Below are 23,425 nucleotides of genomic sequence, written 5' to 3'. Positions count from 1 at the left end.
CGACTCCGTCTCAAAAAAAAAAAAAAAAGAAACTACTTAGAAAATAAAAGTTTAGTGAAAATCACATATTTAGAATAATGCTATGGAGAAACTTGTTTACTTTTGGGAACTGAGAATTAAAAATCGTCAGAAGTCAAAAGAGATACAATCATATCTATGTATCAGACCACATATTCCTAATGTTCTAAGGCAAGGCTGTGTATTTTAATTTATAGACAGTTGATTAAATGATTTCTAAGCCATCAACATATTGTTGAGTAGAAATTAGTTAACAACAAGGGAGAGACTGGAAGACCTATGGCAGGAAAAACAGACATGAGGTCAAAAATGTCATTCCAGAACTTCTTGGGATTTTGAAACCAGTAGCCCTATGTCAAAAAACCATAATGACTATGTACTTTTTTTTTTTTTTTTGGAGATGGAGTGTTGCACTGTCACCTGGGCTGGAGTGCAGTGGCTTGATTTTGGCTCGCTGCAACCTCCGCCTCCCAAGTTCAAGCAATTCTCCTTACCTCAGCCTCTCAAGTCTGCTGGGATTACAGGCACCCGCCACCATGCCCAGCTATTTTTTTTGTATTTTTAGTGGAGACAGGGTTTCACTATGTTGGCCAGACTCATCTCGAACTCCTGACCTCATGATCTACCCGCCTCAGCCTCCCAGACTGCTGGGATTACTGGCATGAGCCACTGCCCGTGGCCCATAGTGAGTATATTCTATTTAAGAAGATACATTAGTATATAGTTTTGCAGCTTAGGATTATTTCTATTCAAAAGGATTGATATAAAAAATTTTTTATCACTTGAAGTGAAAAATTGTGGTATCTTGAAAACATGAGTATATACAATAATATTAAACAAAGTACTCTGTAGCTAAGGTTCTACTGTTAACAAAATGGATAATGCCCTAATCTAAAAACAAACTAGCAAAAATTTCCATTTTCTTTCCTTAAATAACTGTCCTCATGTGCTCTCATGGGCAGTCTTGTTTTCCTCTTCAATTTTTTAAGGTTTTTGGTTTTTTTTTTTTTGAGACAGAGATTTGCTCTTGTTGCCCAGGCTGAAGTGTAATGGCACGGTCTCAACTCACTGCAACCTCTGCCTCCCGGGTTCAAGCGATTCTTCTGCCTCCGCCTCCCGAGTAGCTGGGATTACAGGCATGTGCCACCACACCTGGCTAATTTTTGTATTTTTAGTAGAGACAGAGTTTCACCATGTTGGCCAGGCTGGTCTCTTCTCTTTCATTTTAAAACCTTTTCCAACTGCACAGAGTCTGGTTGAGGGAGTGGGGACACTGTTCTGTTTGTAGTATCTGTGAATAGTATTCCCTAGAGTTTTGCACCATGACAATCTTTCTTAACAGAATTTCCTGAAAATTTATTACAGCAGATTTATTGTAGTAGTTGTATTATCTTATAAATGTACCATAACTTACCCAGTACTCTTTTGATGTACATCTTCAATGGCTTTCACTGTTTAAATTATTCATTCAGAAGTGTTTTTGTGTATAGCATATATCAGGCATTGTTCTTGCAGTTTTACAGTCATTGCAGCTATGAACAACTTTTGCGTATGTTTCTGAATACTTGTACACATATATACAAAGGATAAATGCCCGGATGTGAAGTTGTTGGGTCAAAATATGAATATTTAATATTTTGATATTCACCGTTAGAGAGAAATTCGACAGTAGCTTCCACAGCATTGCACCAATTTGTACTCCATTTGTGTGTGTGGAGGTAGTTTTCCCTGTACCCTCATCAGCATTGAATTGTTGGTCTTTTAATTTTGCTAATTTGAAAGGTGAAAATTAATTAGGATCAATCTGTTTTTATCCTTAAATTTCTGAAGAACATTAGGACACACTCATTAAGCTTCTGGATATGATTAAACAGCATTCAAATGATATGCACATTAATGTTAAAGCTATTAAAATAGAATATTCTAATTTATATATTATTTTTATTAACTCAGGTAACAAGTATATAATAAGGACTTAATTTGGATATGGCTGTGTAGCCTTTCCCCTCTCCACTGAGACAGAGTCTCGTTCTGTCGCCCAGGCTGGAGTGCAGTGGTGGGATCTTGGCTCACTGCAACCTCCGCCTTCTCTGTTCAAGCGATTATCCTGCCTCAGCCTCCCAAGTAGCTGGGATTACAGGCATGTGCCACCAAGCCCAGCTAATTTTTGTCTTCTTAGTAGAGACAGGGTTTCACCATGTTGGCCAGGCTAGTCTCGATCTCTTGACCTCATGATCCGCCCGCCTTGACCTCCCAAAGTGTTGGAATTACAGGCGTGAGCCACCGTGCCCAGCAGCTATGTAGTCTTAATTGTGGAGAAGCCAGAAGTGTGAGATAGGCTTTAAGGTGTTTGTTACCCAGTTAGGGAGATAATGTTCACATTCAAAATAAGTAGCAAGTAGATATGTGTTTGCATGATAAAGCACTATCAGTTGTACATCTAAAGGTCAGTTACTGCATTGGCCTAATGAATGGGGAATTCAGTCAAGGCTGCTTGTAGTGAGACTTGAGGGAGCTTTGAAGGATGAATGCACCTACTTTGGATTGGCAGAATTTATAGGAGAAGAAATGCCAAGAAAGGGGAGAACTGTGAGTGGTCACAGAAGTAGAAAATAAAATGGTTTATTTTAGAAATAAATAGAATAAAATACAATTGCATCTATATAGCAATATTCAATTGTTTACAAATACAGTTTTCACGACACTGCTTTAAATTATTATCCCATTACATCAAAATTTTTCTAATTTAATCAGATTTAATTATTTAATCAGAATAAAATAGAAAATAAAGTGGTACACACCCACAGGTAAAGTAAGCCGTTTGAACCGAGTAAGCCCTGGAGGGGGCTTGAGGAAATGTAGCTTTGCTAGGAAAGAGCCTGGGGTCGCTGAGAGATCGGAGACTGGTAAGTATTTTTGGGCAGAGGAAGGGGGTTGAAAGTGATAAGGTGGACTAACTCCTCACTGATGGGAGACTGGCAGGAGTTGGGGCTGCTGTTTCATTTGTAGAAGGTTATAATAGGCTTTCGATAGGGTGGTGGTAGTAAAAATGGAGAGGAAGCATCACTGGTGATTATTAATAAAATGATAATTTCTGTATAGATAAATCACCTACACATAACTAAGGTTTGCTGTGTTCTATTTAAATCTGGTTAAATTCGAAAAACTTTGGTGTATATAATGGTATTATAATTTAAAGCAGTGTTCAGTGAAAACTGTGTAAACAGTTGAATATTGCTATATAGATGCAGTTGTAAAGTGTTTCTTGAAAGCATTGTGTGTGCCTGTTGGTTCCAACATGTTAAGAAACATGTTATCAAAAATGAGCTAGTTTGCTAATATAGAAGAGAGCCTATATTGACTTTATATATTTCTTCTGTTACAACTGTATGATAATGTTCTTTTTGTGTGTGTATTTTTATTTCTACATATTTGAGGGTCAGCCCCTCTTTATTTTAAACAAATTTAAATTTTTTGTCCCAAGTTTTAAAAATTATTTTTTACTTTTTTGGTAGATGGGGGTCTCACTATATTGCCCAGGCTGGAGTGCAGTGGTTATTCACAGGCATGATTATTGTGCACTGCATCCTTAAACTCTTGGCCTCAAGTGAACCTCCTGCCTCAGCCTCCTGAGTAGCTGGGACTATAGGTGTGTGTCACTGTAGGTGTGTGTCACTGTGCCCTGCCCTGCCCAGTTGTTTTGTTTCGTTTCGTTTCGTTTCGTTTCGTTTCGTTTCGTTTTGTTTTGTTTTGTTTTGTTTTGTTTTGTTTTGTTTTGTTTTGTTTTGTTGAGACAGGGTCTCTCTGTCTCTCACCCAGGCAGGGTACAGTTGTGAGATCACAGCTCACTCTAGCCTAACCTGTGCTGAAGTGATCCTCCCAAGCAGCTGGGACCACAGGTGTGCACCACCATACCCAGCTAATTTTTACATTTTTTTTTTTTTGTAGAGACCAGGTCTTGCCGTGTTCCCTAGGCTGGTCTTGAACTCCTGCGCTCAAGTGATCATCCCTTCTCAGCCTTCCAAAGTGCTGGGATTATAGGCATGAACCACCGTGCCCATTCCCAATTTTTTGTTTACTGTGGTAAAGTACATACTGTCTTGACCATTTTAAAATCCAGTGGCATGAAATATATTAATATTGTGCAACCATCCCTGCCGTCTATCTCTAGAACCCTTTTCATCTTGCAAAACTGAAACTCTATACCCATTTAACAGTAATTCACTATTCCCTCTTCCCCAGCTCCTGGCAACCACCATCCTGCTTTCTAAGATTCTGACTACTCTAGATTTCTCATATAAGTAGAATCATACTTATATCTCTTATTATTTGATTTACATGTCATATTATTTGTCTTCTTCTGACTGGCTTATTTCTCTAAACGTAATGTCCTCAAGGTTTGTCCATGTTATAACATGTCAGATTTTTTTTTTTTCCTTTTTAAGGCATAGTAATATTCTATTGTATGTGTATACTATGTTTTATTCATTTATTCTCAAATGGACACTTGACTTGCTTCCACAATTTAGGTATTGTGAATGATACTGCTATGACTGTGGGTATACAAACATCTCTTCAAGATTCTGTTTTTTAATTCTTATGAGTATACACCCAGAAGTGGAATACGTGATCGTATGGTAATTCTATTTTTAATTATTTGAGGAACCACTAAACTGTTTTCCACAGCAGCTGCACCATTTTACATTCCCCACCAGCAGTGCACAGGGGTTCCAGTTTCTCCCTGTCCTCATCAGCACTTATTTTTTTTTTTTTTGATAGTGGCCATCCTAATGGGTGTGAGGTGGCATCGCATTGTAGTTTTGATTTGCATGTCTCTAATGATTAGTGATGTTGAGCATGTTTTCATGTGCATATTTGCCATTTGTATGTACTTGGAGAAATGTCTGTCCAAGTCCTTTGTCCCTTTTTAAACTGAGTTGTTTTCAGTTGTTGAGTTTTAGAAGTCCTGCTCCTACCCTACCCCCTTTTATTTTAGTGCAGCATTGCTGGTGGTAGAAGACATTCTTTTGTTGGTGATGATACAGTAGCTGGTAGGTGATGAGAACCAGATAGCTCAGGATCTTAGGAAATGCAGAGTAATTAAACTGATTCGTTCATTGTTACTTTATGAATTATTTTACTGTTAGATTGGCTAGACTGAGCCATTTTAATCCACAAAGCTACCTATAAAACCTCTTGGTTTATCTTTTCCCTGTGTTAGCCATATTATGAGCCCCTGTTAACCTGGGCAGTAACTGCTAGGAAGCATTCTTGTTTTTGTTTTTGTTTTTTATAGATGGAATCTTGCTCTGGTCACCCAGGCTGGAGTGCGGTGGTGTGATCTCGGCTCACTGCAAACTCCACCTCCCGGGTTGTAGTGATTCTGCTACCTCAGTCTCCTGAGTAGCTGGGCTTACAGGCATGGGCCGCCATATATGGCTAATTTTGTATTTTTGGTAGAGATGGGGTTTCGCCATGTTGGCCAGGCTGGTCCAAACTCCTGACCTCAGGTGATCCTCCCACCTTGACCTTCCAAAGTGCTGGGATTACAGGAGTGACCCACTGCACCTAGCCTAGGAAGCATTTTTACTGAAATATAAACCAGTTTATTAAAAGGTGTCAATATATTACTTGCAGGGGTGATAGTGGGGATGACTTGGCAGGTTTTATATTAAGTATATTTAACATTTAGGCGCATTAAAATATTAATTTTTGACCTAAATGTCTTATCAAGATAAAGTCATTGTTACGAAATAGGTAACAAATATATCTGTTGAACTGCTTGTTTTTTTCTGAAATTTTGGTATCTTTTAAAAAGCATAGACTTTTGATGAGGACTTCCAGAAGTGAAAATATATTACATGTGTAGTATCTTAACTGTTTTCAGAATGCGTTCACATGTTACTGCATTGAGTCCACAAAACAATCTTAAGGCAGATGAGAAAAGTGTTACTCCCATTTGAAATGAGGAGTAGAGAGACTTGTAAATTTCCTAAATAACTTCGATAGTAACCAGTAGGGGTAAGGCTAGGATATAGGACTGTTACATTCTGGTCTAGTTAAGTTTAAAAATTTATAAAGAGGAAAAAAGGATCCATAGATTTAGAGCAGTCATAACTATTATATCATACTAGTAGCCTACTCATGTAGTAATTAAAAATGAATCTGAATATAATATTTGGAATTGATAAGATTATGCCAAAATTCATGAAATTGTGGCATTATTTCATTTACTGTTGCTATATAATATACTTTCCAAAACATAGTGGTGAAAGCAGTTATTTTATTATGCTTCTTAGAAACAAGAACTCGGAGTTACAAGGAAAATGAGCACTCAAACAAAGGATTTCTCAGCAAGGCAAATTTACTTCTGCAAAAGGGTGCTGCTTGCACTTCTGGCCACTGCGAGAGCACACCAAACAAAGGAGGGAAGGGGTTTTTATCCCTAACACGGTTAATCCCTGGTTCTGTGTCCTGTCCCCATTAGCTGGAGTCAGACCGCACAATCTACACTGACCCGATTGGCTACTGTTTAAAATTGAATATGGCTAATTAGGTGGGAAGGGAGAGGCTGTTTGTTACAGTACAAGGCATGTTCCCGCATGTGCGGGAAGGGTAGTTCTGATGGGGAGAGCTGTTTCGGCGGTAGGGGCAGTTTACAGGATGGGTAGCCAGGAGTGAAGAGGATGCTTTCCAAATAAGGAAGAGATGTCAGTTACAGATTGGGACTGGTGGGAGAAGTTGTTAACAGAGCAGATAGTTTAGGAGAAGAGACAAGGAAGTTGATCTCGAGAACAAAGAAAAAGGAAGTCACAAATTAAACCTTTGAAGAGCAACTTACCATACTTGACAGTTCCCTTCTTTTGATTTTTATATTTCTTCCTCTTCAAATATTTTTAACATTTCTTGACTCTCTTGTTCTGTCTGGATTTCTAAAAGTAAGAGCTTATCTGAATAAGGTGGTGGGGGGATTGAAAAAGGTTTTAGTGAGAGTTGTTTCAATAAGCCTTTGTGCTAGGCTTTGGGCACAGGGTATGATATAACATCCTACAAGAATAAGCACACCTATTACAATGGCAAGAGAAGTAAGGATTGAGGACATAAGTCCTTTCCATTTGCCGAACCATTTTTCCATTAAATTAGTGAAGGGGGCCGGGCGCTGTGGTTCACGCCTGTAATCCCAGCACTTTGGGAGGCCAAGGCAGGCAGATCACGAGGTCAGGAGATCGAGACCATCCTGGCTAACATGGTGAAACCCCGCTCTACTAAAAATACAGAAAAAAAATTAACTGGGCTTGGTGGCAGTCGCCTGTAGTCCCAGCTACTTGGGAGGCTGAGGCAGGAGAATGGCGTGAACCCGGAAGGCACAGCTTGCAGTGAACCGAGATAGCACCGCTGCACTCCAGGCTGGGCAACAGAGCAAGACTCCATCACCCCAAAAAAAAAAAAAAAAAATGAGTGAAGGGATCGTTTATTCCTGAATTTTTAGCTAGTTCATTGGATAAAGCAGTAAGACCTTGTAATGCTTTTGTTATGGTTCCATCGGGAGCAGTGTTATTAGGTATAAAAGCACAACATTGAGTTCCAATGATGACGCAAACTCCACCTTTCTCTGCTAGTGTCATGTCTAATGCTATTCTATTTTCCCAAGCCATTTGGCTGGTGTTTAGCTATCCCTTTAATAGTATCTCTAGTATAGTTAACAAATCGTTGCTGGTTGTAATAGATGTAATTTATCTAATCTACATTTTTATTTACAGTTAACCACCAGAATAGTATGGACTCAAACCCTGCACTATCTGATTTTGCACCTTAAATTCATCTGGCACTCCTCTCGGGACTCATGTGGCATCTATATTAGCATGAGGCTCAAAGGACCCATGAGGGCCATTTCTTGTTTTATGATGCTTTGTCTTTATCCTTTTTGGTTGATGAAATTCTAGGGTGAACGGGATGGCCAATTGGATCAGAGCACAAGTGCCACTCTAGTTACTTGGCAGAGTATCCAGTAATGGTCTGCCGCAATACCACCATACATCCACTTGGGGATGGATCAGGGCAGACTGATGGGTCAGCTCTCAGAATGGCTTAAGCTCACTGCATCTCTTTAGGTCTCCAAGAAATGCTAAGTTTTCCCCTTGTTGTGAGAGACATGAGGTAAAATTGACATGGGGAGACAGAAGCTGAATGGCCCTCAGGGGCTGACCCATAGGGTGCCGAACTTCAGGGAATAGCCGAGAGAGAGCTCAGCATAATTCATTACCCCAGGCTGTGGGGCATTGGAAGAGAGCTACCTTACAGTTCATGCCTGGTCGGCTATAGGACCATCTGAGTGGAAAGGGGATGATCTGGGCCTCTGGCCTGCAGTGCGCACAAGCATAACAATCTCTTTTGTTTAGAGTGCGGATGGAATATTTAATCCATTTCAGCCAGGTATTTGCGTCTTTGTATCCCGTCTCTAGAGCTATAGTCTGCCTTAAGTCTTTTACCTTCACAGCCGTTACCTTAGTTGGGTGGTTCTGGAGATGGGAGGAGAATGCTGGGCATGATATGTTTGGGGAAAGTGTTAGATCCCATACATTCTCCGGACTCTGGGTCTGGATTTCTTTATTGTTTTTAACTGATGGTCTAGCCAGCCTTAGAGAGAAGATTCCTACAGGGTCCTGTCCTGTAACATGTGCTCCTAACCCATACCATTCGAATATGGAGGGTTCTTGGGCCACTGTTTGGGGATTATCTATAATTAGCAATAAGGGGTTACACTGCAGTGACTTACAATTTGGTGGGGTGGGACCATGAATAAGTTGGAGTTTCTGTTTCAGTCCTTGCAACTTGTTTGAAGAAGGGGGCCTGGCTGTCCATCTTCCATATTGGATGGTCCACCAAACATTTGTCCAGTCACCACAGGAACTTTTTAAGGATCCATATTTATACTTTGTTGACTCACTACAGTATGGACATAGATACTTATCTACGTTTGATAGCTGCCTTTGAGCTCGTTCATCTCCACATGAGATGACTGAATGAGGGTCGAACTGAAGGATTAAGGGATGGTTAGTTTGAGTCACGTAGATGACAAGGTAACCTTCTGTTGGAAAGAAAAGGGAAAATAATATTAAGCCCTTTTTAGAGTTAATTTGGTGGGGGTGGGCCCTGGGGTGACAGCTCATTTTTCTCTGGCCGTGGAAGCCACTCCTTTCACTCACATGTGGTGTGTCCATCCCCTTTTGGCCATGCAGACAGTGGTTTCTGTAGTTAGAAGCACTAGATAGGGTCCTTCCCAAGCTGGTTCGTGTTTTCCTTCCTTCCAGCTTTTGATGAGAACGTGATCCTCAGGCTGACGCTGACATCCTGGGAACTCCAAGGGTGGCATCTCTGCAAAAGGCCTTTAGTTTTGAGGGAGGAGAAAGTGGAAGACAGACCAAGTATATAGCTCCTGAAAAATGGACCTTTAGTTTCAAACGTAGGAATGTCAGCAGTGGAGTGTAAATAAGGCAACCCATATAGCATTTCATAAGAAGATAAGCCAGTATCTTTCTGAGGGGCAATTTGGACCCTCAGTAAGGCAATAAGAAGGCATTTGGTCCGTGGTAGTCGAGTCTCTAAGGTTAATTTGGTTAGGTGGCTTTTTAGGGTTTGGTTTATTCTTTCTACTTTTCCTAATGAAGATGAGTGCCAAGGGGTATGGTATTCCCATCTTTTTTCTAATACCTGGGCTAGCTTGTTAATGACATATGCAGTCAAATGGGTTCTATTATCTGAATCAATATTTTCTAGTAATCCAAACCTAGGTATAATATTTTTGATTAATGCCTTAACTACATTACTGATAGCTGCACTTGAAAAGGGAATAGCTTCTACCCAGTGAGTAAGGTGATCCAGTATTACTAGTAGATACTTCAGGTGACCTATTGGGGGCATTTCGGTGTAATCTATTTGGATGCTTTGGAATGGCCCTAAACCAGGGTTTCTTCCTCTGAGGGGTTTTCTTAGGGTTTGCTTATTAGTTTTTTTTGCATATTAGACAATTATCTGTTACTTGTTTTGCTAAATTCCTGTACATCCATAGACTCCAAGAACTGCATCATGCATAGCTTGAGGTCCCCAATGGGTTCCCTGATGCAACTGAGATAAAACCTCCCTCATGAGAGATTTAGATAGCATTTCTCTTTGATCTGGTAACACCCATTTCCCTTCTAAGTTTTCCTTGGCTCCTATTTTTATTAATGTCTCCTTTTCAGCAGGGGAGAAGATGGGAATGGCAGTAGGGGGAGAAAGGCAAGGAGTGAGGTGAAAAACGCGTTTCAGAGGAAACGGCAGCTTGTTTGGCTATTTGGTCTGAAGGTTATTCCCTTGGCTTTCAAAAGAAAGATTTTTCTGGTGTCCTGGAACATGGACAATAGCTATTTCTTCTGGCAACTGAAGGTTATCTAATGCCTGGGTGATTAATTCTTTGTGGGCAAGGTCTTGGTCTTTGCTATTAATGAGACCTTGTTGAGTCCAAATTTTTCCAAAGGTATGGGCTACCCTGAAGACATATTTAGAATCAGTATAAATAGTCCCTTCTTGGTTTTGTAAATGTTTTAAAGCCTGATTTAATGCAAACGGCTCACATGTTTGCTCCGACCAGTTATTGGGCAATCTTCCTGACTCTACTTCTGCAAGAACTTCTCCATCAACCACCGCATACCGGTTATGCCTTTGTCCCCCAGTTACCCTAGAGGGGCCATCTATGAATAGATGTCCTATTTTGAAAAGGGTCTCTCTTAAATCGGCCTTGACTTTTGTGTGATAATCAATTAAATCTAAACATTTATGCTCAGGTCCTTTTAGATTTGGGTTCCCTGTCAGGAAACCTGCTGGGTTAAGTGAATTATCAGTGGTTAATATTAAGTCATCTATTTCTAGTAAGATAGCATCATACTTTAAAATCCTTGAGTCGGTGAGCCATCTTCCTGCCTTTTAAGATTGTCCTAACCTGATGGGGTGTGGTCAGCACCAAGTTTCCCCCAAAGGTTAGCTTCCTGCTTTCTTTAGTTAACAAGACGGTAGCCGTGATCAATTGAATACATTTGGGCCACCCACAGGTTACTGTGTCTAAAACTTTTGATAGAAAGGCCACAGGTTGTCAGTGGCCCCCATGCTCTTGAGTAAGCACCCCTAAAGCTGTCCCCTTGTTTGTGTTAATGAAAAGGTGAAATGGTTTTTCTAGGGAAGGAAGGGCTAAGACAGTGGCAGTGATGAGTAGGTGTTTTAGCTCCTCAACCTGGTGGATTTCATCAGAAGTCCATAGGAGAAGGTCAGGCTTTTCCTGGGTGAGCTTCAGGTATAAGGGTTTCATCTTTAGGGCATATTAATCCATGGTCAGCCATACCCAACTAATCCCAAAAATTTTCTGAGCTCTTGCTTGGTTTTAGGCAAAGGTAAGGACGTGATTCCTTCGACCTGTTCGGACCTTATCTTTGACTTGCCTTTACTTATTAAGTGTCCTAAATATTTAACCTTGGGTTCCACAGATTGGAGCCTTCCTTTTGAAACTCGTAACCCCTTCCCTTGTAAGTAGTTAAGAAAGTGTGTGGAGAAGACAGCCGCCACCTGTACTATAGCTTCACCAGGTATAAGCAGGTCATCCACGTATTGGAGTAAGCATATGTGTTTTGGGGTACAAATTTGTTCTCGAATCTGTTCTAGGACTTGACCAAAGAGGTTAGGTGAATCTGTAAACCCTTGGGGCAAGGACTGTCCATTGGTATTATTGCTTTTGCCCAGAATGAGGATCTTCCCATTTGAAAGCAAATATGTCCCTGCTGTCCTCAGCCAAGGGGCATGCCCAGAAGGTGTCTTTTAAGTCTATCTCTGTAAGCCATTGATGGTCATATGGTATTTTGCTAAGTATAGTCTAAGGGTTGGGAACAACAGGGTGGGTAGTCTGGACTATTTGGTTAATAGCTCTGGGGCTTTGCACTAGTCAGTATGACCCGTCTGATTTCTTTACAGGCTATATTGGAGTGTTATAAGGAGACATACAAGGTTCAAGGAGCTTATCTTGAATGAGACCTTCGACTACAGGTTTTAGGCCTATCCTGCCCTCTAGGGGAGTGGGATATTGCTTTCTTCTTACTATTTCCTCTGGGGATTTTAACTTTATATGTATTGGAGCGGCTTGAAGTCTTCCTCGATTTCCTTCTCTCATCCATACATCAGGATGAATATATTTTTCATTTGCAGTGGTAAGTAGATTTAATGAGGTGAGAAATCCGTTTGGACTGACACGTAGGCCTATACCTACTTTTAGCATTAAATCTCTTCCTAATAGGTTAGTTCCTGCCTCAGGGATTAACAGAAATGGAACGCGGACTGATGAGTTTTTATATTTGACCTCTGTGTCTTCTAAGATTCTTTCTCCTTTGACCCCAAGACAAAAGTTCTTCTGAGGAGCAAGGGACATTAGATAAAGGGAAACAAACAGGAGCGAGCTGCTCCTGAATCTGTTAAAAGGGTTATAAACTTTTCATGTTTGGGTCCCACCTCTAAATTTATTAAGGGCTCTTGGTAGGATTTAAGATAAAAAGAATACAGCTCCTGACTCCCTATTCTTCTTCAAAGGCCTTAAATGGAATGACTTCTTTCTCCTTCTCCCATTCAGGACATTCTCTCTTAAAATGACTACTCCTCCACATTTGAAGCATGTATTTTGTCCTCCCTCCCTTCCTGTTCCGAGGTTACCTGGTCTCGTCTCTCTATGTCCTTTATATGGTTTAGCATGTGAGGACTTAAACCCTTTGTAAGTTTTGGCTTCCTGTAGGCCTTGTTTAGGGTGGAGTCCCTAGGTAACAGAGAGTAGTATCGGTGGGCCTTGTCTTTTGGAACCGCTGTTGGAAGGTGGGTAACATAATTTTTCCTTTTTGTTTCTGCTTTTCTTCATCTCTTCTCGCATATACTTTTTGAGCTACTCTTAAAAGCTCTTTGAGAGTCCGGTCTTTCCAATTCTCTATCTTTTGTAATTTCTTAGCAATATCTGGCCGTTTATAACAAAATGTAACCTGAGTATTCCCTGCCCAAGAGGGTCTTCTAAATCTAGGCCTGCATATTGTCTCATTTGCTCTTTCAGCCTCTCTAGGAATTCCATAGGTCCTTCATCCTTTCTTTGTTGTATATTGAACGCTCAGGAAATATTTTGGGTCTGAGGTACTGATTCCCGAATTCCTTTTATTACCACTTCCCTGAGGTCTTTCATATTCTCTTGGTGAGCTTCATTGTTATTGTCCCATTGAGGGTCTCGGGCTGGAAATTTTTGGTCTGCCATAGGAACGTTCCCAGACTACCATAGCAGCCCTATGGATCATGCTTCTTTCTTCCCCTGAAAAGAGGATGCCCAGGATGGTCATTAACTCCTCCCAACTATACAGCTGTGGCCCTAAGAGTTGATCAATTTGATCTGCTACCCGACATGGGTCATCTAATAATGACTTGAGTTCCTTTTTTTTTTTTTTTTTTTTTCTTGAGACAGAGTCTCGCTCTCTCGCCCAGGCTGGAGTGCAGTGGCCGGATCTCAGCTCACTGCAAGCTCCGCCACCCGGGTTTGCGCCATTCTCCTGCCTCAGCCTCCCAAGTAGCTGGGACTACAGGCGCCCGCCAACACGCCCGGCTAGTTTTTTTGTATTTTTTTAGTAGAGACAGGGTTTCACTGTGTTAGCCAGGATGGTCTCGATCTCCTGACCTCGTGATCCGCCCATCTCGGCTTCCCAAAGTGCTGGGATTACAGGCTTGAGCCACCGCGCCCGGCCTTGAGTTCCTTTTTAAATTTCAAACTTCTGAGCTCGTTAAGGGAGCATTTACGAAGCTGATTCCTCCTCCTTCAAGGGGCACTTCCCTTAAGGGGAAAAGAGTTGGGGCTGATTCCTTAGAGGCAGAGGGGAAAGGGAAGTTCTGAATATCCTTTTTACACTGTTCTGTCTCACACTAGAGCCTTCCTAGAGGAGGCGTAGACTCAGACGTGTGGTTAGGGAGGGCATGGGGCATTGGGGCAGACATTGACTCAGGGTTATACGGAGGAGGAATTGAGTGAAGGGGGTCCTGTGCACCCGCTTGGGGTAGGGGATTTGGTGGAAGTAGGTGGTCTAGTGGGTCTCATGCATTGGTGGATTGTTTTGAGGTAGAAGTCTTACTTTCCTCAGAGGAAATGATTTCTAGCTTACTTCCTATAGCTTTTAGGAGGTAAAGAAGGATGGGTCCCTACTGCCAACACAGGGCATAATCTGTTTCCTCTTGGGAGATGGGACTCTTGTCATTGACATAGTCTATTAGAACGTGACAAATCCAAACATTTGACCGAAACTTTGGCCAGAAAGCTGAGGGTTTGAGGATGAGCTCTGTGGTCCAAATGAAACAACATTTTATCATTTGTTGTTTTTTCTTATGTTTAGTCCTTTCACTATCCCTCCAAAATTTTAACATGAGACCTAAGGGACTACCAGAGGGAATGTTATTTTCATCACTAGCTTTATCTCTTTTATTTCTTGTCTTACTTGGGGTGTTTCCCATCCTGGAGGTTTGGTGTGAGGCTCTCAATGCCTCGTATTAGAGATTTTTTGCCTTCTCTCTCTAGAGGTTTGCTGAGGCTGTCCCTCCTCAGATATTTCTTGCTTTCCCTTCTCTAGAGGTTTGCTGAGGCTCAATCTCTCCTTGTGTTAGAGATTTCTTGCCTTCCCTTCTCTAAAGATTTGCTGAGGCTCAGTTCCTCCTCATATTAGAGATTTCTTGCCTTCCTTTCTCCAGAGGCTTAATCCCCCTGCCCCCACAACTGGCGGTGTCTTGCACTCCTCTCCTTTCGCTTTGTCCTTCTCTGGCTGCTTCCGTCGTGGGAATTTAAGTCCCTCTTAGCATCAGTGTGTCAGCATAAGCCCTACGACCGGAATCTGCCATAAGCCGTGTGAGGTGACCACGTAACTGCAGATCCAGACTCTGCACTTGCTCTGTGCTTAATTATACATTTCATTCACACACATTCAACCTCCAAGATGTCCCAACTACCAAGGAAATACTTTGTTGCCCCTGTGACTTTTCTTACCTTGGTTTGTGCACAGAGTTACCTGGTCGCCACGGTATGTGAGGATCCTTTTCACCCGCGTTGCTGAGAGTCCGGGTTTATTCGTCATGCTGGGGGAGGTCCTGATCCCTCATCCCTGAGGACACCACGATGAGACAGTGGGATGCATCTCCTCATGAGAGATGGTCAGGGACCTCTTCCCGGATGAGAAAGGCAATCACGGATGAGCCCCCAAGTTGTTAGAAACAAGGGCTTGGAGTGACAAGGAAAACAAGCACCCAAACGAAGCATTTCTCAGCAAAGCAAATTTACTTCTGCAGAAGGGTGCTGATTGCACTTCTGGCAGCAGTAAGAGCACACCAAACAAAGGAGAGAAGGGGTTTTTATCCCTAACACGGTTAATCCCTGGTTCTGTGTCCTGTCCCCATTGGCTGGACTCGGACTGCACAATCTACACTGACCCTATTGGCTACCATTTAACACTGAATATGGCTAAGTAGGCGGGAAGGGAGAGGCTTTCTGTTACAGTACAAGGCATGTTTGGGCATGTCAGGGTGCGGCAAAGGTGGGAAGGGTAGTTTTCGACAGGGAGAGCTATTTCAGCAGTAGGGGTTGCTGACAGAATGGGTAGCCAGGAGTAAAGAGGACTCTTTCCAAATAAGAAAGAGATGTGAGTTACAGATTGGCACTGGCAGGAGAAGTTGTTTACAGAGCAGATAGCTTAGGAGAAGAGACAAGGAAGTAGAGCTCAAGAACAAAGAATAGAGAAGTCAGAAATTAAACCTTTGAAGAGGAACTTACTGTATCTGACAAGCTCGTGGATTCCTTAGGTCAGGAATTGGAAGGGCAGTGTGTGGGTGGCTTGCTTCTTATCCCAAGATGTGTGGGGCCTTAGCTGAGAGGACATATGCTTGAGGTGCACTTGGCTAGAAGCTCACATCACTTGGAGGCATCTTCCCTGACACGTTTGGCAACTATGCCACCTGATGACTTGGACTTAACTTGGCTGTTGGCTGGAATACCCGTATGTGGCTTCTTCATGTGGTCTAATTTGGGCTATTTTATAGCATGAGAGTTAGGTTCCAAGAATGAGTGTCCCCACAGAGCAAGGAAGATGTGCGTGGTATTTTTATGGTTCAGGCTTGGAGCTCTATAGCATCACTTAAACTGTACACTGTTGGTTGATGCTATTACAAAAGACCATTCAGATTCAAAGGGAGGGTGATAAAGACACCACTACTCAATTGGAAGAATGTCAAGTTTACATAAAAAGGAGGACACATGGGAGATAATGTGGTTATATTTGGCAAATAGAATCTACATTATGAAGAGTTGTTGCAAAAGGAAAGGTTTTGAATAAAGCCATATTTAATTCATGCCCTTGAGCCATGATCTTTTTTCCTTTCATTTGCTCTTAACATAAAGGCATTCATGGGATCTGCAGAATTGGTTTTCTGATTCCCAAATTGTAGACAATGGGGAGAAAATAAACTGCAAAACCTGCATACTTTACTTTGCATCCTGCATTCTTTCTCATGATTTATGTTAAAATGACCATTTAGTTAACAAATTTACTTTATGGAAAGTTTGGTATGCTTTTGGCTGCTGTTCTATCATAAAATTGACTTACCTAAAAACTGTCAATGTTAATACACATTAGATTTGTATTAGCATATACGCTATTTTTTGTTGCTGTAAGTTCCTGGAGTCTAGTTATAGTATATAGCAATGACACAAATCCATTTTTCTGTAGATACAGGGTGGTTATTTGAGATTATAATCTGGATTGAAAATTCGACAGCAAATATAGGTAAAGTCAAAGATATATCAGAAAAATAAAAGGCACACCAAGAATATGTCTATTATGACACAGACTACTAACATTAAGCTGCCAGTTCTCTAAATTGTACATATATATTGCATATGTGCAACGTGTAAGTACAATTTGATATAAAAGTACATGTCGAGCATACATGTACAGCATGACTATGGAACCATTCTCATTCCAAATGTTAAGGTTCATGGTTTTTGGAAACTTTTAAGGATAGGTTGACTCCAGTCATTCAGACAGAGCCTCAAATAACTGGCATTTATCCTGATGAATTCACAGAGGGTCTTGTGCCCAACTTTACAGGTATAGATACTTGCTGCTTTTGGCACGCTAAGAGTGGATTGGTCTTCAGGGAGATTTAGTTAATCAGGTTTATCAGAAAAAAGCAGGAAATACAATTGTTGGAGAGATAATTTCCTTTATCTACCCCCTCCATTCTTTTTGCTGTTCTCGTATTTCCTCCCTGTGTTAGAAATCCTGCCTTTCAATGCCATCACTTTAGCTTTCAACAGTCTTTTGAAGGAAATTACAAAAAGAAAATACAGCATACTGTTTTACATTTTACACTTATTTACTGTCAGATTTTCATTCCCAGACATCCAGTGTTGAATTTATATGTTTTTAAATAATCCTGGTAATTTTGTATTACATTTCTTGTAATGCATGTCTGCTGTCAACAAATTCTTATATCTTCTGTTTATCTGAAAAGTTATTCTTCCACTCTGCTTTTGAAGGGTATTGAATTTTCAGTTGAGTTTGTTCTTTCACCACTTTAAAGATACCTTCTGGCCTATATTGCTTCTGATGAGAAGTGGCCTTGGTTTGTATTGTTCCCTTGTTTCTTTTTTCTTTCGTTCCTTTCAAGATTTTATAGTTGTTGGTTTTCAGTAGTTTGATTATGATGTGACTAGGTAGTTCGTTGTATTATTTTACATGGAATTTGATTTGTAAATCCTTTTTTCACCTCCATCAAAGGTAGGATTATTGATTCATTATTTCTGCAAGTAGTTTTATTTTTTAATGCCTCATTTTGAACTCTCTTCTTTTAATTCTCCATTTGTACTTACGTTAGACCTTTTGAGGTTTCTGGCTCAAGAGACTGGATGCTCATGTCATTAATTAAGATTAAAATGCAGCAAGTTTACTTGTAATCTCAAAATATAGGTTGTTACATTTGGCAATTAAGGGGTCATTGGTGATCTTAGCCACAGATAGAGAATGAAAAGTGGAGTCTGAACAAGAAAAAAAGGGTTGAGGAGTAAATAGAAACTGGAGAAATGAAGAGGCTTACTTATGTTTCTGTGTTTGATGTTCCATAATTATGTTTGTAATCCAAAGTTTTATTTTTACTTTTTGGCCTTCATCCATAAAACGGCAAATCTCCCCTTCCCTCTTTTAAAGTGGTCCCCTGAAAAATATGAAACCATTTTGTTGACAGATTTCTAGAGAATAAATTGAATATAATAAAACTGCCGTGGCCTTTAAAAGAAAAAGAATATCTTAGCCTAAGGGAATTTATTATTTTTCTGACTGATGTGACTTGTGTTGAACCCTTTGACATTGGAATTCATTGGCATCTTTTTAATATTAAATGTAGCAGGAAAACGACAGTATTATACACCAATGACTATTTTGCCTTTTTTTTTTTTGAAGACAGGGTCTCCTCATCACCCAGGGGGAGTGCAAGGTGGCGAATCTCAGCCACTGCAACCTCCACCTCCCAGGTTGAAGTGATTCTCCTGCCCAGCCTTCTGGAGTAAGCTGGAATTAACCAGCAACAATGCCACCATGCCGGCAATTTGTGTTTTAGTAGAGATTGGGGTTTCAACTATGTTACTGGCTAGAACGGGTCTCAAACACTTTGACCCAGGTGATCCATGTGCCTTGGCCTCCCAAAGTGCGGGATTAGCAAGGCGTGAGCCACTGTGGCCTGTCCCCCATTTTGCCTTTACTGGTGATTGTATTGTTAGGAAGGCAAAAGACTTGAGGCCTCTATAATATAATATATTAATTTTATGTTTGTTTAAAGGAACACAAAACATTATTGAATAATCAATTATAACTCATTATAGCTTTTGTGAACATAATAACATTTCGGTAATATACATAAGGGACTTCATTTAAAGTAATATTTTAAGCTGGGCAGAATTTCATATGCAAAAATATTAATGTATCTAATAACTTCAAAACAAAAGTTTTTGCATTCAAAATTTCCATATAGTGTTTTGTGTGGTAAATATAGGCCACGCAAAAGCAAAATACAAACAAAGAAAAAAAAAAGCATTTAATTATGGATCGAGTTCTCCCTGGGGAGCCCATTTTTACTTCCTTTCATTAGATAATATTATAGTTAAGAATAAATGTAATATTGAAGGGTTTGTTACATTTACTGTACATAGTTGTTTTTTTTGTGTGTGTTTTTTTTTTTTTTTTTTTTTTGAGATGGAGTTTCACTCTTGTTGCCTAGACTGGAGTGCAATGGTGCAATCTTGGCTCACTGCAACTTCTGCCTCCTGGGTTCAAGCGATTCTCCTGCCTCAGCCTCCCAGGTAGCTGGGATTACAGGCACACACCACCACGCCCAGCTAATTTTATATTTTTAGTAGAGACGGGGTTTCTCCACGTTGGTCAGGCTGGTCTTGAACTCCTGACCTCAGGTGATCCACCCACCTCGGCTTTCCAAAGTGCTGGGATTACAGGCATAAGCCACTGCGCCCAGCCTGCATTAGTATTTTAGAATAAAGAATGAGGTTACATACTTAACGTTAAAGAAATCCCTTTGTAGTGACTTTACTCATGATTCCAAGATGAATGCAGTTTAGTACTTCTTGATTTTGGAGTATTTTAACCATAACGTTTCAGAATTAGGCAGGTGCTTCATAAAAAAATGCCTGGTTATTGCAGGTGGTTGTAGTGTTGGATTTGTTATTGAAATATTATCTTTCTTTTTTTTTCTTCCCAGTTCAAAGCAGTATTCAGCGATTTCAAGAGAAGTTTTTTATTTTTGCTTTGACACCTCAACAAGTTAGAGAGATATGCATATCCAGGTAAGAGGAATATTTGGAATGTATTTCTCATGAATATTGGTTTATTCACCTGTAGGGCTGCCATAACAAAATTTCACAGACTGAGAACAGTGTAAGCAACAGACTGTTATTTCTCAAAATGCTGGAGGCTTCTGTCCAAGATCAAGGTTTTGGCAGGTTTGATTTCTCCTGAAGCCTTTCTCCTTGGCTTGCACATCTCGGATGGCCTTTTCTCTGTAATAGTGCATCTCTGATGTGTTTCTTTTCTTGTAAGGACACAGTCATATTGGATTAGGGACCTACCCTGTGGCTTTATTTAACCTTAATTTCCTCCTTACAGGCCTTGTCTCCAAATACAGTCACATTGGGGGTTAAGACTTCAATATATGTTTGGGGATACACAATTCAGTCCGTAACAGTTGACCTGTTTCTTTTATGAAAGGGTAGTATACTTTGACTAAAGTCAGCCAAATATTAAGTAAATACTGTGTATTAGAAAAAATTTTAACCTTTGAATAAAACCTCAATGTCTTTTAGATTACTTTTTGTTACATTTGACAATAATTTTTTAAATGAAAAATTTATTCCTGGGCTGGACGTGGTGGCTCATGCCTGTAATCCTAGCACTTTGAGAGGTGACAGTATCACTTGAGCCCAGGAGTTCAGACCAGCTTGGGCAACATGGTGAAACCCTGTCTCTACAAGAAATACAGAAATTAACATCACCTACTCAGAAGGCTGAGGTGGGAGAATCATTTGAGCCTGGGAGGTCGAGGCTGCAGTGAGCTGTTGTGATCGTGCTGCAGCACTCCAGACTGGGCAACAAAGTGAGACCCCGACTGAAAAAAAAAAAAATTAGGTAAAACAATATAAAAAGAATTTATAATAGCCCAAAGACAGGGTGACCATAAGCTTTATCATTCCAAACTGGGGCATTTTTGAGAGTGAAAGTAAACATTACTAATAATTATTCTGAAATAAGAACATAAACTGAGGCAATTATGGGTAAAGTGAGCTGTATAGTCATCCTGACCAAAAAATTACTAGATATATGAAAAGTATTGGTAGACCCATTTGTAAAGAGCAGATGAACTAAGAGATGTTGGAAGAAAGAAAAGGAAATCTGTAGAATTTAATTTTCCAATTAAAAATGTTTTTTAAAAGGCCAGGCACGGTGGCTCATGCTTATAATCCCAGCACTTTGGGAAGCTGAGGTAGGTAGATTATCTGAGTTCAGGAGTTCAAGACCGGCCTGGCCAACATGACGAAACCCATCTCTACTAAAAATACAACAAATTAGCCAGGCGTAGTGGCGGGCACCTGTAATCCCTGCTACTCAGGAAGCTGAGGCAAGAGAATCACATTAACCTAGGAGGCAGAGGTTGCAGTGAGCCGAGATCACACCACTGCACTCCAGCCTAGGCAACAAGAGCGAAACTCTGTCTCAAAAAAATATATATATATGTATATACACACACACACACACACACACACACACACACACACACACACACACACCTTTAGTGTTAACAAAATATTATTTATATGACTCTTTAAAGTTGCATTCTTAAAAGATTCAGCATAATGAAACTAAGGCTTCTGGAGGTTAATGATTTTTTGGGACTGTAATGTTAAAAGCAGAACAAGGAATTGAGTAAATTCAAGTTGTTTACTTCCTTTTCAACTATTCATTAGAACACTCTTTGAGATGATAATAGGAGTTTTTCAAAAATAAGATTGTTTCAGTTAAGTAAGTTTGGGAAATTCTGTGCTTAATGACATAATTTTTTTTTTTTTTTGAGACAGAGTCTCGCCCTGTCATCCAGGCTGGAGTGAGTGTAGTAGCATGATCTCGGCTCATTGCAGCCTCTGCCTCCTGGGTTCAAGCGATTCTCCTGTCTCAGCCTCTTGAGTAGCTGTGACTACAGGCAGGCGCCACCATACCTGGCTAAATTTTGTGTTTTTAGTAGAGACGGGGTTTCGCCATGTTGGTCAGGGTGGTCTTGAACTCCTGGCCCCAAGTGATCCACCTGTCTCTTAAAGTGCTGGGATTACAGGCGTGAGCCACCATGCCCAGCATAAAAACTTTGCATTTTGTAGTAATTTTTATTTAGATAAAATTACAGAAATAGGACGTATATTCTTTATCCCAGTTTCCCTTAATATTAAAGCTTATATCACCATAGTACAGTGATCAAAACCAAGAAATCAACATTGGTACAGTACTATTAACTACAGACTTTATTCAGATTTCACCAGTTTTTTGGCCAACGAACGTCTTCTGTTCCTAGATACAATCCCAAATCACGTTTAATTGTTGAGTCATCCTACTCTACTTCAATCTGCTACAGTTTCTTAGTTTTGTTTTGTTTTGTCTTTCACAACTGGTCAGGTGTTTTGTAGACTCTTTCTCATTTGGGGATATGGCTGATACTTTTTCATGATTAGATGGAGGTTGTGCATTTTTGGCAAGAATACCTCAAGTTATGTGCCCTTCTCAGGGTATCATATCAGGCAACATAATACTGATATCTTATTTTTGGTGATGTTAACCTTGATCTCTTGGCTGATACCAGCTGCCAGGTATCTGCACTGTAAAGTTACTGTTTGTTCCTTTGTTAATGATAAATATTTTGCGTAGATAACTTTGAATCTAGGCACATAGTATTCTGTTTTTCCTCAAACTTTTGCAGATTAATTTAGTGTTCACTTGTGAATCTTGGCTTTAGCAGTTACTTTAGCAGAAACATTCTTGTGTTCCAGTGATGATTTTCAATTGTCCTTAATCTTTTTTACGGGGTTATTTTATTTTTACGAGGAGGAGCTGTCTTCTTTTCTTTCTTTCATTTATTGTTTTGTTTATTTTTTGTTTGTTTATTTTTTGAGACAAAGTCTCGCTCCATTGCGCAGACTGGAGTACAGTGGCACAATATGGGCTCACAGTAACCTCTGCCTCCCAGGTTGAAGCGATTCTTCACCATGCCTGACTAATTGTTGTATTTTTAGTAGAGAAGGGGTTTCACCATGTTGGTCAGACTGGTCTTGAACTCTTGACCTAGGTGATCCGCCCGCATCGGCCTCCCAAAGTGTTGGGATTACAAGTGTGAGCCACCGCACCCAGCCTTTTTTTTTTTTTTTTTTTTTTGAGACGGTATTGCTCTTGCCCAAACTGGAGTGCAGTGGTGGTGATCATGGCTTGTTGCACCCTTGACCTCCTGGGGTCAAACGATCCTCCCATCTCAGTTCCAGAAGAAGCTAGGACTACAGGTGCACAACACCACACCTGGCTAATTTTTATGTTTTTTGTAGGGATGAGGTCTCACTGTATTGCACAGGCTAGTCTCAGACACCTGTGCTCAAGTGAGCTTCCCTTCTCTGTCTCCCAAACTATTGGGTTTACAGGTGTGGGTTTACAGATGTGAGCCACCATTCCCAGCCCATTTATTCATTTATAACAGTGTGGACTCATGGGTGCTCTATGGGTTATATTCCAATGTTACA

The 23,425-nt window shown here is 40.5% G+C and overlaps 1 protein-coding gene across 11 annotated transcripts in view; it reads left to right on the top strand.

The window, feature by feature from the left end:
* Nucleotides 1-23,425, top strand: part of PIAS2 (protein inhibitor of activated STAT 2) — a 160,535-nt gene that overhangs the window by 33,908 nt on the left and 103,202 nt on the right. For all 11 annotated transcript variants that reach the window (XR_001882503.1, XM_017857809.1, XM_017857805.1 and 8 more), the window contains one exon: nucleotides 19,861-19,945. Coding sequence is in view for 10 of the 11 variants with exons in the window: in XM_017857809.1 (XP_017713298.1) it covers nucleotides 19,861-19,945 (85 nt within the window). In the remaining variant the exon portion in view is untranslated. The remainder of the gene's footprint in view (nucleotides 1-19,860; nucleotides 19,946-23,425) is intronic.

This window comes from Rhinopithecus bieti, unplaced genomic scaffold (assembly GCF_001698545.2).
Source record: "Rhinopithecus bieti isolate Rb0 unplaced genomic scaffold, ASM169854v2 scaffold_42084, whole genome shotgun sequence".
NCBI classification, from domain to species: Eukaryota; Metazoa; Chordata; class Mammalia; order Primates; family Cercopithecidae; genus Rhinopithecus; species Rhinopithecus bieti.
Note: the sequence above shows the minus strand (reverse complement) of the source record. Positions and strands in the feature narration are given on the sequence as shown.